At 42.2% G+C, this 14,453-nt stretch overlaps 1 protein-coding gene across 3 annotated transcripts in view; it reads left to right on the top strand.

Moving 5' to 3' along the window:
- PHACTR2 (phosphatase and actin regulator 2) overlaps positions 1–14,453 on the top strand; it is an 89,529-nt gene that overhangs the window by 47,265 nt on the left and 27,811 nt on the right. For 2 of the 3 annotated variants that reach the window (XM_015421997.1, XM_015421996.1), the window contains exons 4-6: positions 1,933–2,088; positions 7,794–8,027; positions 10,324–10,867. In XM_015421997.1, the coding sequence (XP_015277483.1) occupies positions 1,933–2,088; positions 7,794–8,027; positions 10,324–10,867 (934 nt within the window). The remainder of the gene's footprint in view (positions 1–1,932; positions 2,089–7,793; positions 8,028–10,323; positions 10,868–14,453) is intronic. The other variant, XM_015421998.1, reaches the window with a different exon arrangement.

The following is a 14,453-nucleotide window of genomic DNA, read 5'->3' as shown; positions in this document are numbered from 1 at the left end:
AAACTGTTGCCCTCCCGCTTAGATTCATACTTGGTTGCCGCAAAAGAGTCACCTGAGAGCACTATAACAAGCACAAAGCAGTCTGCCGTTATTTAGGTTGAGGGGAACCAAACTGTGATGCGTTCTCATGACAGAGCTTCACATGACCATCTTGTGTCTTGATTGTTGGGTTAGATGTGTGGGGAGGGGAGTGTGCCATGCTGCGGTTTGTGCTGCACTGCTGAGGGGAGCTGTGGACGAGGGCATCAGACATACTGTTCCTGGCCTTTGGCACTGAAAAATATTCCTGTGTAAAAACTACCTCTGAGTTCACCTTTTCTTACTGTTTTCTAAGTTTACCTCAGAGGCACTAATCTAACAAATCCACTGTTTAGGTGGATGGGGCAGAAGAGAGGCTTTATTATAAGAATGGAACACCTGGAGCTGGGCTGTTCCCAAAGTATTAAAACATTGGTTTTTAGCTACACACATATACACACATTGAAACTCGCTTCCTCCTCCCCTTAGTGAAAGTTTTCATGTCTTATGATAAACTGTGAAGTCCTACCCTCCTCGTGTGCAGAGGTGTACAAAGGGTCCTGCCATGGCAGGTGTGCCGGAGTCACCAGGCCTCAGTATACCTGGAATGTCAATGGGGTGCTGGTGAGCTGGGCAGATACAAGGAAGAAGAAAGTGTGCTGGATCAGCCTTCTCCTCTCTGCCTTCTCCAATCACCTGTGCTGTCTGTGGCATTCCCGTCAGGACTCACACTGCCACATTCTGGACTAGCTGGAGTTTCCGGGTCATTCTCAAGGGCAGGCTAACGTACAGCGAGTTACAGTAGTCTAGCTTGGAGGTGACCATTGCGTGGATTACAGTAGCTAGGCCAGGGCGTGACAGGACAGAGGCTAATTGCCAAGCTTGGCATAGATGGAAGAACACCAGCCTGGCAATATTCATGACCTGGGCCTCCATAGTTAAGGAGGCATCCAGGACCACTCCCAAACTCCCGATGGATTGCACAACACTAGTGGCACCCCATCAAGAGTGGGAAATCTGTGCCCCAATCCTGAACCCACCTCTGCCACTGAACCTCTGTCTTTATCAGATTCAGTCTCAGTCTACTCTTTTTCAACTGTCCCGCCCCAGCCTCCAAACCTGCAGCCAAATGGTGTGGGGCACATCCAGGCGGCCATCCAGTAGCAGATATAGCTGGGTGTCATCAGCATACTGGTGACACCCCAGCCTGAAACTCCGCAACAGTTGGGGGAGGGAGCACATACAGATGTTAAATAACATCGGGGAGAGGACTGCCCAAGGACTGCCCGAGGTAAGCCATTTCAGGACTCCCACATGGACTCCCACATCGGTGAGACCTTTTCTGTAGTGGCTCTTCACCTATGGAATGTTTTTATCTGAGTTTGCTGCCCCAGTGTCTAATGTTCTAAGACAATGAGCAAAATAAATGTTTACTTTTCCAGAGGAGCAACTGATGGTATTATTTTGTTGGTGTTTCATCCCTTTGGGAAATGGATTTATGTTGAATATATCTCTTCTACAGATTTTTAGGACATTGTACTTTTTGTGTATATTTTTTAATGTTCTAATGATTATTTAGATCTTCAATCATAGTTTTTATATTATTACTTGCCACCCTGAGATGCTGATAGTTGAAGACCAGGATACATATTTTTAAAAATAAATTATTGCCTCATTAATGTTTTACATTTTTGATACGTAAGGCAGGTTGTCATGATCCTGTAAAATCCTGATTTCAGTGTTAAGTGTATTAGAAATCACTGTCCTGTGTATCTTTCTTTTGCCAAATGTAGTTGTAGAACACTTTGTACATGTCATTGAATCATGCTAGTTATTGTTACACATTTTGAAAGCACATTTTAAGAAAAAAGCTACCCCATGTGAGAAGGTCTAAATACATTATTTTGATTTCAGGTGGAGATGTAACTGTAAACTATGAAATCTCCAATGGACACACAATAGTCATTGGTGAGGAAGCCATACAGGAAGAAAACATAAAGACCACCGAAGACAATAGTTCCAACTCAACAAAGCCACCCACTCTAGAAGAGAAAAAAGAGAACAAAAAAGGTACTTAAAATGCATCTTGCATGGATTGGTTTCCCATTAACAAAACCAGAATAGAATCTGACACAAGTACATATTATGAAGTCACCTCTGTCTTTAACAGGAATCTAAATGCAATAGTGTGTGTGGGGGGAGGGATAACAGTAAGAAAAATGATTTCATCTCCAACAGAAATAGGATTTTTAAATAAAACATTTGCCAAACTGTTGCAAGTGTGTATGCTGGAGGATGCAGTGGGTAAGGAATAAGAGAAAACTTTAAATTATTCTGTCTGCTGTGCATGGATTCTGGCAGTGATCCAGAACAAAAATTCTCCATTGTCTTCTGCAGTCAATAACTGTTCCCTTACATGCATGCAAGACTTGACTATTCTGTGATTAGTGATTGGAACCCTGTGCATGCCATCAAGCTGTGACTCCCTGTCTCTGGAAGAAATAAGAAGAGCTGTCGTGGATCAGACTAAACGTACATCTAGTCTAGCATTCTGTTTCCCACAGTGGCCAGCCAAATGCTTCTGGAAAATCTACAAACAAAGCATGAAGACAGTACTCCACCCCCTGCAGTATTTGCCATTAAGGAACTAGGTATGCAGAGGTATAGTACCAGTGGGGTGTTCCATTTCTTTATCATGGCTTATGGGCCTGTTTTCTATGTAGCCTTAGACCAGTATGTATCTATCATATTCTGCATTATTGTAGAATAACTACACATATTTAATAGACTTTGAGGACAAAGGGAAATGGAATTACTGACTTTCTGCTAGAAGAGAAAAATGTTAGCCATTGATCATTGCTGCTTTTAATTATGTACAAACTTATAATAACTGTTTAATTTCTTGAATACCACTTTTGCAAGGTTTTTTTCCAAAAGGAATATACTTCTTTTGCAATTCAGAATTACCTCTAGTAATATTAACAGTTTGATGAAATATAACAACTATGAATGGTGTGTTGTGTCTTAATTTAAAACTGTACTGATGTCTTAAAAGGTTGTGATGCCTCATTTGTTACTTAGTACCCTGTTCTTTACCAGATCTAAAATGATAGTGATCCCAATATTATTTATTCAATTTTTGTAGTCTGGCTCTTGAAAAGAGTATTATTAGCACTACAAGATTTAGTGATGATCAGTGTCTTGGTTTTTTGTTTTTTAAAGGAGCAGACAAAATATAAAAGGATATGTCTATCAGTGACTATTGTCCATGATAGCTAATGGAACTTGGGTTGCATAGATGACGTATACTGCTAAATATCAAATGCTGGGAACAATCAATAGGAGAGGGCCATTGTCTTCATGCTCTTCTTATGGGCTTCCCAGGAGCATTTGGCTGGCCACTGTAAGGGAATGAATGCTGCACAAGATGGAATTATTGGTCTGATGCAGCAATAAAGGGTTTTTTTAAAAAAAGAAAGAAAGAAAAGGTTTTAACAATAGATTTCTAGGGATTGTGACTGTGAGTAGCAGTGTATTAAAGGTAACTAAACAAGTTGCACTTTAATACCCATAACCTGCCATCAGAATTGTTTGTTTTGGGGGAAGGGGGTTATGATTTATTTATGCACATTTATAGGAGACAGCGGACTATTCTGTGATTAGTGATTGGAACCCTGTGCATGCCATCAAGCTGTGACTCCCTGTCTCTGGAAGAAATAAGAAGAGCTGTCGTGGATCAGACTAAACGTACATCTAGTCTAGCATTCTGTTTCCCACAGTGGCCAGCCAAATGCTTCTGGAAAATCTACAAACAAAGCATGAAGACAGTACTCCACCCCCTGCAGTATTTGCCATTAAGGAACTAGGTATGCAGAGGTATAGTACCAGTGGGGTGTTCCATTTCTTTATCATGGCTTATGGGCCTGTTTTCTATGTAGCCTTAGACCAGTATGTATCTATCATATTCTGCATTATTGTAGAATAACTACACATATTTAATAGACTTTGAGGACAAAGGGAAATGGAATTACTGACTTTCTGCTAGAAGAGAAAAATGTTAGCCATTGATCATTGCTGCTTTTAATTATGTACAAACTTATAATAACTGTTTAATTTCTTGAATACCACTTTTGCAAGGTTTTTTTCCAAAAGGAATATACTTCTTTTGCAATTCAGAATTACCTCTAGTAATATTAACAGTTTGATGAAATATAACAACTATGAATGGTGTGTTGTGTCTTAATTTAAAACTGTACTGATGTCTTAAAAGGTTGTGATGCCTCATTTGTTACTTAGTACCCTGTTCTTTACCAGATCTAAAATGGTTCCCCCCCCCGATGATCTGGGCCACGCCCCCAATGTGCCCTACGTCGTGCTTCACTTCCTGTGACGTTCTGGCGGCGTGCACGCCCCTCGGCAGCTCCCGGACAGAAGCAACGCTCCCCCGCCAGTGAGTCATGCCGACTTGGCAACCCTAAGCAGAAGCCTCAAGGCCCCTGCCAGGGACCACACTGAACCATGAAGACATTGGTTGTGAAAGGACCTGCTCTTTCTTCTGCCGGCCTTTTGCCACTCAGAAGAAATTCCTCAATGCTTCTTCTTGGGAAGGGAATGCGTGGGGAACTTCAATCCCATCCCCCATTAGCTAAAGAGAAACCACTTGTAAGCCACTTAGTTCCCTTCAGTTCCATGGCCAAGAGTCAGGACTTGTGCCTTTACTTGCCTTTGTTCTGCTGTCCTGCTACCAGGACTGCATAGCTCAGTGAAATGGCATGCACGCACAGTCCTCTTTCTGTATTTTTGGGGAGCTGCCCCATGGGAAGTTTATATTCTCTGGTGGTTCCCCAAGGTAGGCCAAAACTTCTGTTTTTCTTGGGCTTCATTTGTTCTCATTAGAAGGGTACAGTTTGGAGGCTTGTGAATAAATGCAGCAGGGGGAGGGAGAGAGTGAATTTGGAAACCCACTTTCAAAAATCTTGCCCACGAGGATTCTCTAAACACACGGGAACTGGAACAGACTGTGGTTGTTTGTTTGTTTTTGTCCCCTTTACTTGCCATACAGCTACACTCAACAATCAGTCCCTTCCGAGGCGCATTCAGTCCTCAGACCATTTTCTGTCCTTTTCTTTTGATTACTTTACAAAGTCATCTTTTCCTGCATATCTGGGGAGTCTGCTGAGTAAACAGAGACCCTTACTTTGTTCCTGGATAGCATGGGTTGTGCACAGGGGCCAGCTAGCTCACTATTAGATGAATCCCTAGTTATTTGTGCAGGATCAGAGGTTATTGGCAATTCCAGATTATCAGAATAGAAGTGTGTGTGATGCTGCATATGCAGCATTTTTGAGCTATCTATTGCTGTTCTAGTCTGCTTTTAATCATTATGATATCAATGCAAAGGAGTGCCTTGAAATGCCATTTGAATGAAAGTGTGCCTAGGAAATTAATGGCTGTTTTCTGTAATAATGAAAGTTAAGTACTGTAGTACTGTTTCATTCCATGAGTAATTAACTAGGGGAGTCTACTTCCATAGGATGTAGTGATGGCCACTAACTTGGCTAGCATTAAAAGGGAATTAGATCCATTAATGATCAACAGGACTTTCAAAAGCTTGTTCACAGTAAGAAAACCTTTAATGGAAGTGCTAAAGACAACAGAGGAGTGGCCTTGGCCTCCACTGCCTGGTGATAGACTTTCCAGGGGGCATATGGTTGGTCATTGTGTGAAACAGGATGCTAGACTAAATGGTCTGATCCAGCATGGCTGTTCTATTTTTTCCTCAAATGTGTTTGGTAAGAAAATGAGACCCTTACAATAAGCCTGCCAGAATGAGCCAGAGTTGTCTCTGGCCATATAAAGCTACCATAGCAAACAGAAATATGCATATCTTCTCTAGGAGAGATTCTGCTAGCTACTGGTGAGGTGTATCATTCCTCTGAGACATTAAAGACAGATGAGCTGTGATGTGGTGTACAGATGAATATGGAGAAAAGGGTAGTCCTTTCAGTTACGTTTGCAGCAGTTAGTTTTGTGTGTTCTTTTTGTTTGAGGATTTTAGGGTTCAGGTTTTTAACCTTTTCTCTCTAAATATGGAGAACTAAAACATAAAACTACAGCTGCAATTCTGTACTTAATTATTTGTGTATAATGTGTTGCATGTTATTTTTGTGTACCTGATTCCTTTTCTTGTGTATAAATAGCAATAAAGCAGACAAACCTACAATAATAATGAAATCCTGATTGCTGTAGTGATTAAACAATATGCTAGTACAAACAGCAGTGAATGTGTTAAAAGTGTTTTTAAAACATTGAAATTCTAAATTGTCTTGTATGTGGCTAAACAATGCTAGAAACTTTAAATCCATCTGATATTTGTTATCTTGCGGATTCTTTTTACATTTTGTAACCATTGCTGTTAGTAATAATGATGGTGCGTCAACCATCCAACAGGCATGTTTGAAAAGAAGTTCCTCTCTTGTACCAGTATAATGAAAACCTGCTGACAGGTTTTCATATGCTTGCATTTTGGGTGAATGATTATTATTGAGTATATGCTGAATAAGAGATCTTGCCGTAGATTGCTTATAAATCTGTTGTCAGCTTTGTGAAATGGCATACTTCGTAAAAAACAAAAAAAACCCTCTTATTACCCAGCATGTATTGAGGAACATTGTAAGTATAAATTATTGCCATTCCACATTATGATAGTAAATTTGGGGGCAGGCTATAGCAAAGACTTCATTTTGTCCTGAACAGTTAGCAAAAGAGGCAGCTGAAATAAACTGATTGGTAACCTCAGAGAGGATGAAAGGGAGATCTCTTGATGGTCAAACTGTGAAAAGTTGTGTTTGCATGCCACCTCTACTAACCAGGTATGTCAGGTCTTACATTGCCTAACATGCTCCTTTTCATATGCTAATTGTTACTAATGAGTATGCTGCCTACCTGTTGAGAGTGGGTCAGAGAGATAACAAAGGAGTGAGGATTGGAGGAAATTCAGGTAGGATTTCTTGAGAAGCGTCTCTGATGTCATTATAATCACACCAGCCCCGAGCAGACTGCCCTCCTTTGATGAGGCTAACAATTGTTTGAAAAAGAATTTTACCTCTGTTAAACATTTTGAGAACTCTTCTGGCCCACTTGATGGATGTGGGTCTGGGAGATGTACTGCAAGACGCAGTATCCTATTAAATTTTTAATCCAAGCCTTCTGCAAAGAATCTGTGTCCATGCCCCCCTCTCCATTTTATCCTCATAACAAACTAATGGGTTGAAGATAGTAAACTAGCCCAAGGCCACACACAGTGAGTTTCATGGAAGAGTGTGAATCTGAACCAGAGTCCCAGTCTAATCACCACACAGCCCTGGCTCTCTGTTAGGGATGCCAGGGGTTTGGACAGCTTTCCTGAGAGCTTTAGGGGTGGGGCAGGGGGGGCCTTGTGGAGTTTTGGGGGACAGCCAGAGCATCTCCTGGTGTGCTTGCATCACATCAATGGCTTTGGGTGGATGTGACATCACACATCATTTCTACCTATGGACCTTTCTCCCGCTAGTCTGGCGAGTACGGGTGGGAGGGTGGCATACCAGTGGGAGCCCTCCCACGAGAAGCAGGCAGCTGGTAAGCCTACTTTCTTTAGTTTGGAAGCAATTTTAATAAACTGACGTAAAGCACATTCTCATTCTCAAGAGGTAGAGCAGCACCAAAGCGAGTGTCTCTGTGTTGCCTGGTATCATCTGTTTGTGTCAGTTGCTTTCTGTTCACTTTGTCATTTGTAGAGAAACCTCTTCCCAAAGATCCTGAAACATCAGCACCCCGTGCTCTGCCACCGCCTAAATCTAAGCCTAAAGCTAAAAAAGCAACCATACCTCCAAAAAATGCCGCTGCTGCTGCTACCACTAGCCATAAGACTAATGAAGTGCCACATGCTAAAAAAAAAGGCAAGGTGCCTGCTAAGCAGACCTCTGCCCCACCTCCCAAGCCAACAAGCCGCAATGTGAATCGAGACGCTGGTGAGTAACACGTGTGTCATTCCAAAACGCATGGTATATGGCATTCGCCTTAGGTCGTGTGGCTTTGGACTCATGGTGCTTATTATTTGCATTAAACATTGAAAACACTGAAGGCACATGTCTGAACAGTTACTAACTCTCCATTGGCTTTGTACTCCCACTTCGGAAAATACTACCTAAAGCCAGTTTTCCATCTAATAAATGCCATTTCCTATGCTTCCCAATGCATCCTGATTCATGGATCATGATAATAAGTGTTACAGTCTGATTATCAACAGCAGGCATGGTTCTGAATGAGAATTGGGCTACGTAAAAGAAGACAGATGTCACTTATTTTCTGTGCATGTGATAATATTATGGCTGTTGTGTTTTCTGCTGACTTCATGAGGCATGGATAGGCCGCATATGGCCAATGGAGTACAATCAGAGCATGTTTTTGTGTTTATCAAGCTCTTACTGGAATCCTGAAAAATGCTGGTTAAAATAACGTTCATTTGTTGCCTTTGTAGTCATGGAGGTCCCTTTGAAAACACAACAGCAAAAAACACAAAAGGATCATTTACTTTTGAGAGTTGCACCAAATATATTATAAGAGCAAGAGATGTGATTCCTTTCTGACTTCATAACGTATATCTAATATAACAATATGTGATCTCACCATCTGGATTTAATAATCCAGAAAAAGGGGGCCACCCTGAGCTGTGATATAGGTTTCTGCTGGAAAAATATAAAATATGAATAAAATTTGGGTGTTTTTTTTTAAATGTATTTTCTCTTGCAGAGACATAACAAAAAAAGAATTTGATTGGTGTTTTGGGTTGCCATAGAAACCACAAATGGCATCCAATACCAAAACTGTGGTCCAGATACCAGGGAAGGGGGTGGGGTGGGAAATACAACAGAGCTTTGGAAATATACAGAAGTAGGAATAAGAAAGGGGGCAAGCAACAGGAAGGAATAGGAGAGAAGGAAACTGATCCATTTGTAGACAGGAGGAAAGATAGGGAAGGGCCAAGTGGCAGCAGGTAGACTGGGGTGGGGTGAAGATGGACACAGCAGGAAACGGCTGGTGAAATCAAGCAGAGAAGAACTGAGGAGGGAGGAGGGAATGAGGACACTGTCAGCAAGGGAGAATGGGACTTTCCCATGAGTCCTCACAGGTCTCCCACTTGTCATTTTCAGAGACAGAATATGCCAAAATATATTTTGTGAATACATTACACTTAAGCAAACAACACCTTATTCTGAAATTGTTGGCCTTAACTATGGGAGAATGTGATATATAAAGATGTGCAACCTTGGAAAACATGTGACCTAGGCAATAATACTTGCTTCCTTATTTCCTCTCCCCCAGCATTCAACTTTCAAATACTCTAGGAATAACGAGGGTCATAATCCCTTCATTAAGAGTTCAGGGATCCCAGGTTTTCATTTAATGAATCAGTGAACCTCCGATATATCAAGGTGCCTACACTCTCTTTTAGAGGCGCAGCAATAGCTATCATATATTAGCATTTTGTCTCAGTTTCAGCAGCCTAAAGTAACTGAGGTGCCAGCGGCCTCATGGGAGTGCAGCACTTTGTGCATCAGATTTGAAAGGTATTTTTTAAATTTATTTTTATCTTTCAACAACCAGATTTCTAAAAATAGTGCTGGGAACATTTTTGTTCCCAAACTGTGGGAAATGAAAATCCCCAGCTCTATGCCTGTCTTGTCATACAATCTGTCGATCACATCGTTTCCGATTTCTTAATTGTGGTTAAGCAATTGGGAATTAACTGAGGGATTGCACTTTCTTCTCCCCCCACCCCACCCCAGCCCACCCAACTGGTCTTTAACACAGTTAAGTGGTACATCAGCCCCACTATTAATCTTAAACAGGCGTTGTTAACCAGCTTAAAGTCCTGGAAGCAACAACCTTGGTTATCCTTGACCATGGCTAATATTAGTGTCAATACTGAATACTAATACTAATATTAGTGTCAATACTACCATGGCTAATATTAGTGTCAATACTGAAGGAGGGACGGGGGCAATTCACACTCCAGAGAGGAGTCCCATGATCCAGTATCTTGCTTTCTGTTGTTGTTGTTAGACATTCAGTCGTGTTTGACTCTTGGTTAAGTATCCCTCTCAGAGATATTTATGCCCTTACTACACATAAGGGCTGTGAATGCTGCTTATTTAGCTTCCAGTTTTAGCTTCAGTACAGGAAGTTACATTTGAAAATTAACACTCAGCACTGTTTTAAAAAATGTTTTTGAGATCAAGAAGTATATGTGTTGTCTTGTTTCAGCTAGTTCGTCCCATGTAAAAAAAGTGCAAGCCTCCAAGTCTTCTTCATCTCCTTCATCATCATCATCATCTCGCCCTAAGATCTCTAAGGAGCTATCATCAACCAAAACAGGCAAAGGAACTCCTAGGGATAAGAAAAAGGTTGGAAAACAAGTGACTACGCGAACACCTGCAGATGGGGACATTTCTCCTGCTTCAAAATCAAGAACAGGCAACTCAGAAACAAAGGCAGAAGCCTCTAATCCAGAAGAGACTCCCTGCATTGTTCTTGAAACTGAAGATACAAACCAGCCCAACACAGCTACTGTTCCTCCCCCTCCGCCTGCTGTTCCACCTCCTCTTCCTCCATCCATCCCATCTCCAGGCTCTCAGCCCACTGGTTTTTCAGACATACAACATGTGCCAGTTAGCAGTGAACTAGGCCTGTCTGTTCCTGGCACAAATTCTAATGTTCTTCATATGAAAACTGAAGTAGACAATGAAAGCTACTCGAGTCATGCTGTTTTAGACAATAACCTGGAAACTGGGGGAGAAGACACAGAATGGTAAGGCTATGTGCTGTGTTGGTTCTGATAATTTGGGACACAATACAGTAAGATTTGTGGGAGGGGGAGATAGTTGATGAACTATTATTGTTTTAGTATGAGCATTAACCTAAATCTTTCAAAATAACTTAAGCTGCCTTGACGCTGAGATCTATATCAGACTTCAAAATAACAATTCAAGGCCATACAGATATTTGGTGATACTTTTATTCTATGACCTGAGCATTAATAAGAGCTGAAAACTTTTGTGAAGGTGAAAGTTGAGTGAAGAAAGCATGATAGGGGTCATAGTTCTATTTTAAAACAAGATGTTTGATCTGGTGGCATCCCAAACTACCAAGATTCTCTGAAACTCCCAATTTGCTATTTTTAAAATGTGTACTTCAACTTTCACTCAGATGATCCTCAAAGCAGCTTGCAAACAAAAGATTAAATACAATACAACTGCTTCTTTACCCAGTAGCCCTTAAACTTCTGGACAGTGGCAGAGGCCAGAGTGTCCTTCATATCATGTCTACAGTCCTTGGGCAAGTGGCTGTTGATCTCATCTTTCTGGCAGGGCACGCCTGTTGATCTCATATTTCTAGCAAGGCAGTGGGATCCCAGCAGTTGTTCCTGCTCTGGCCAATGGCTAGGGCCTTTCCTGAAAAAGATGTTCTTTCTGGCAGGAAAGGGGTGCAGCCACCCAGAGACCCTTGGATCTTTAGCCAGTGGTAGTGAACAGAGGGTCTGAGGGCTCTGGATAATGTTACCCCATCCTTAGTGGTTCATTTGAGAGAAGTGGGCAGCAGAATCCAAGAGGCTTACTGAAACAAGCTACAAATCAGCAGGTGATGTAATCATAGGGCAGTGAAAACTCAAAGGGATTTCTTTGATCGGGGGGGGGGGCGTATCCACCATTGCCTCTTACTTCTCTCTACTTTGACATGGGAACAAGATTTTGTATTTTCCCTGTGCTTTATAAGGCTGCTGGGGCTGTGATTTATTGATAGAGCATCTGCTCTCCATGCAAAAGGTACTGAATTCAATACTGGCATTTTGTTTGTTTGTTTACTTATTTATTTCATTTATATCCCGCCCTCCCTGCCAAGGCGGGCTCAGGGTGGCTTACACAAAAATAGTTGACAAATAAAACAAGAGATTAGATAAAATCACAAGAAAAGAATGAAAACTTTACATAAGTGCTAGTATAAGTCATATGATGATGGCGGGCATTGGCCGCATTCGACAGTGCAAATAACCATCTAACAGCACAGTCTGGGACATATCGGCGGAATGCTGGCTGTTGTTGTTGGTATTAGTATTGGGGCCAGGGCCTCAGTATATAAAGTGCTTCTCCCTAATCGAAGGCCTGGTGGAAGAGCTCCATTTTACAGGCCCTGCGGAACTGTAAAAGGTCCCACAGGGCCCTGATGCCTTCCAGGAGCTCATTCCACCAGTATGGAGCCGCCACTGAGAAGGCCTTGGCCCTCGTCGCCTGGCTTCCCTGGTGCCTGGAAGGGCCAAGCAATTTTGGGACCCCAATCATAGTGCTTTCTGGGGAACATGTGGGGAAAGGTGGTCCCTTAGGTATGTAGGCCCCTGACCATAAAGGGCTTTAAAGATAAGAACCAGCACCTTGAACCGAATTCGGTATGCTATGGGCAGCCAGTGCAGTGCCTTGAGTGCAGACTGGATGTGCTCCCACATAGGGAGGTCCAGCAATAGCCTGGCCACCGCATTCTGCACCAGATTTGGGACAAGGGCAGCCCTATGTAGAGAGCATTACAGTAATCCAATCACCAGTTAAAATCAAACAGTGTGAAAGACCTCTGCCTGTGACCCTGGAGTGTTGCTGTCAGTCACAATAGACAGTACTGACCTCGATAGACTAATGGTATGAGTCAGTACAAAGCACCTTCATCTGTTCAAGTGTGAGATATAAAAGTAAGTGTGATCAAGGAAAAGCGAACATTCTTTTTGGGTTTGGCCCGCGGCATTTTTTGATAATCAGAAGTTCAATCTGTATTCTGTGCTCAAAAACCTTTCCATGTTCTACAGACAAAACTTGCATTATTTGTTTGAGTCCGTGGTTGACAACAGAAGGCTAGCCATCTGTTTTTGACTTCTCAGGGATTTCTTCTAGAAAACAAAATTCCCTGGAATGGTTATGTAGAGTTATGTGGATTGGGGGAAAGCCTTGGTGGGCTGGATATGTCTAAAAACATCATGTTGACTGTCCATAATGTAGGTCAATAAAAAGTTATTCCCATGTTGTCACCTTGGATAGGTTCATTCAGTATGCATACTATATATTGGATACAGTATCTGAATGATTGCTTTACTTTTGTACCATGTTATTTAGGTGGGGTGGGGACTAGTATGCTAAATGATGGCATGCAATAAGATATAGGCAAGTGGGTGTTATCAGAATCTATGTTATCAGATTTGCTACTTGTGGGAGGCACAGATGTTTAGCTCTTTTAATGTCACAGCCTTCTGTAGGTTGTATCCATATACTTTAAAGTTCTGTACCAAGTTCTGTGAGAATCATAGAATCACAGAGTTGGAAGGGGCCATACAGGCCATCTAGTCCAACCCCCTGCCCAATGCAGGCTCAGCCTAGAGCATCCCTGGCAAGTGTTTGTCCAGCCGCTGCTTAAAGACTGCTTAAAGACTGCCACCTCCCTAAGCAGCTGATTCCACTGCTGCACAACTCTTACTGCAAAAAAGGTTTTCCTAAGATCCAGCTGGTGCCTTCCCGCCCTTAATTTAAACCCATTATTTTATTTATTTATTTATTCTTCACATTTATACCCCGCCCTCCTAGCCAAGGTCGACTCATTATTATTGCGAGTCCTATTCTCTGCTGCCAACAGGAACAGCTCCCTGCCCTCCTCGAAGTGTTGTTGTTGTTCAGTTGCACAGTCGAGTCTGACTCTTCACAAACCTATGGACAACATCGAGCCAGGCCCTTCTGTCTTCCACCGTCCTCCGGAGTTTGCTCAATTTTATGTTCGTTGCATCGGTAACATTGTCTAACCATCTCATCCTTTGCCGTTCCCTTCTTCTTTTACCTTCAGTCTTTCCCAGCATCAGGGTCTTCTCCAGTGAGTGCTCCCTTCTCATTGGGTGGCCAAAGTATTTAAACTTCAGCTTCAGTATCTGGCCTTCCAGGAAACAGTCAGAGTTGATTTCTTTTGGGATTGACTGATTTGATCTCCTTGCAGTCCAAGGGACTCACAAGAGTCTTCTCCAGCACCATAATTCAAAAGCATCTATTCTTCAGCACTCGGCCTTCCTTATAGTCCAACTCTCGCAGCCATACATTACTACTGGGAATGCCATCACTTTGACTATGTGGACCTTTGTTGGCAGGGTGATGTCTTTACTTTTTATTATGCTGTCTAGGTTTGCCATAGCTTTCCTCCCAAGGAGCAGGTGTCTTTTAATTTCATGGCTGCAGTCACTGTCTGCAGTGATCTTGGATCCCAGGAACGTGAATTCTAAGTGACAGCCCTTCAGATACTTAAAGACAGCAATCATGTCCCCCCTCAACCTCCTCTTCTCCAGTCTAAACATTCCCAAGTTCCTCAGCCTTTCCTCA

This window comes from Gekko japonicus, unplaced genomic scaffold, assembly GCF_001447785.1.
Source record: "Gekko japonicus isolate JY-2015 unplaced genomic scaffold, Gekko_japonicus_V1.1 scaffold114, whole genome shotgun sequence".
NCBI classification, from domain to species: Eukaryota; Metazoa; Chordata; class Lepidosauria; order Squamata; family Gekkonidae; genus Gekko; species Gekko japonicus.
Note: the sequence above shows the minus strand (reverse complement) of the source record. Positions and strands in the feature narration are given on the sequence as shown.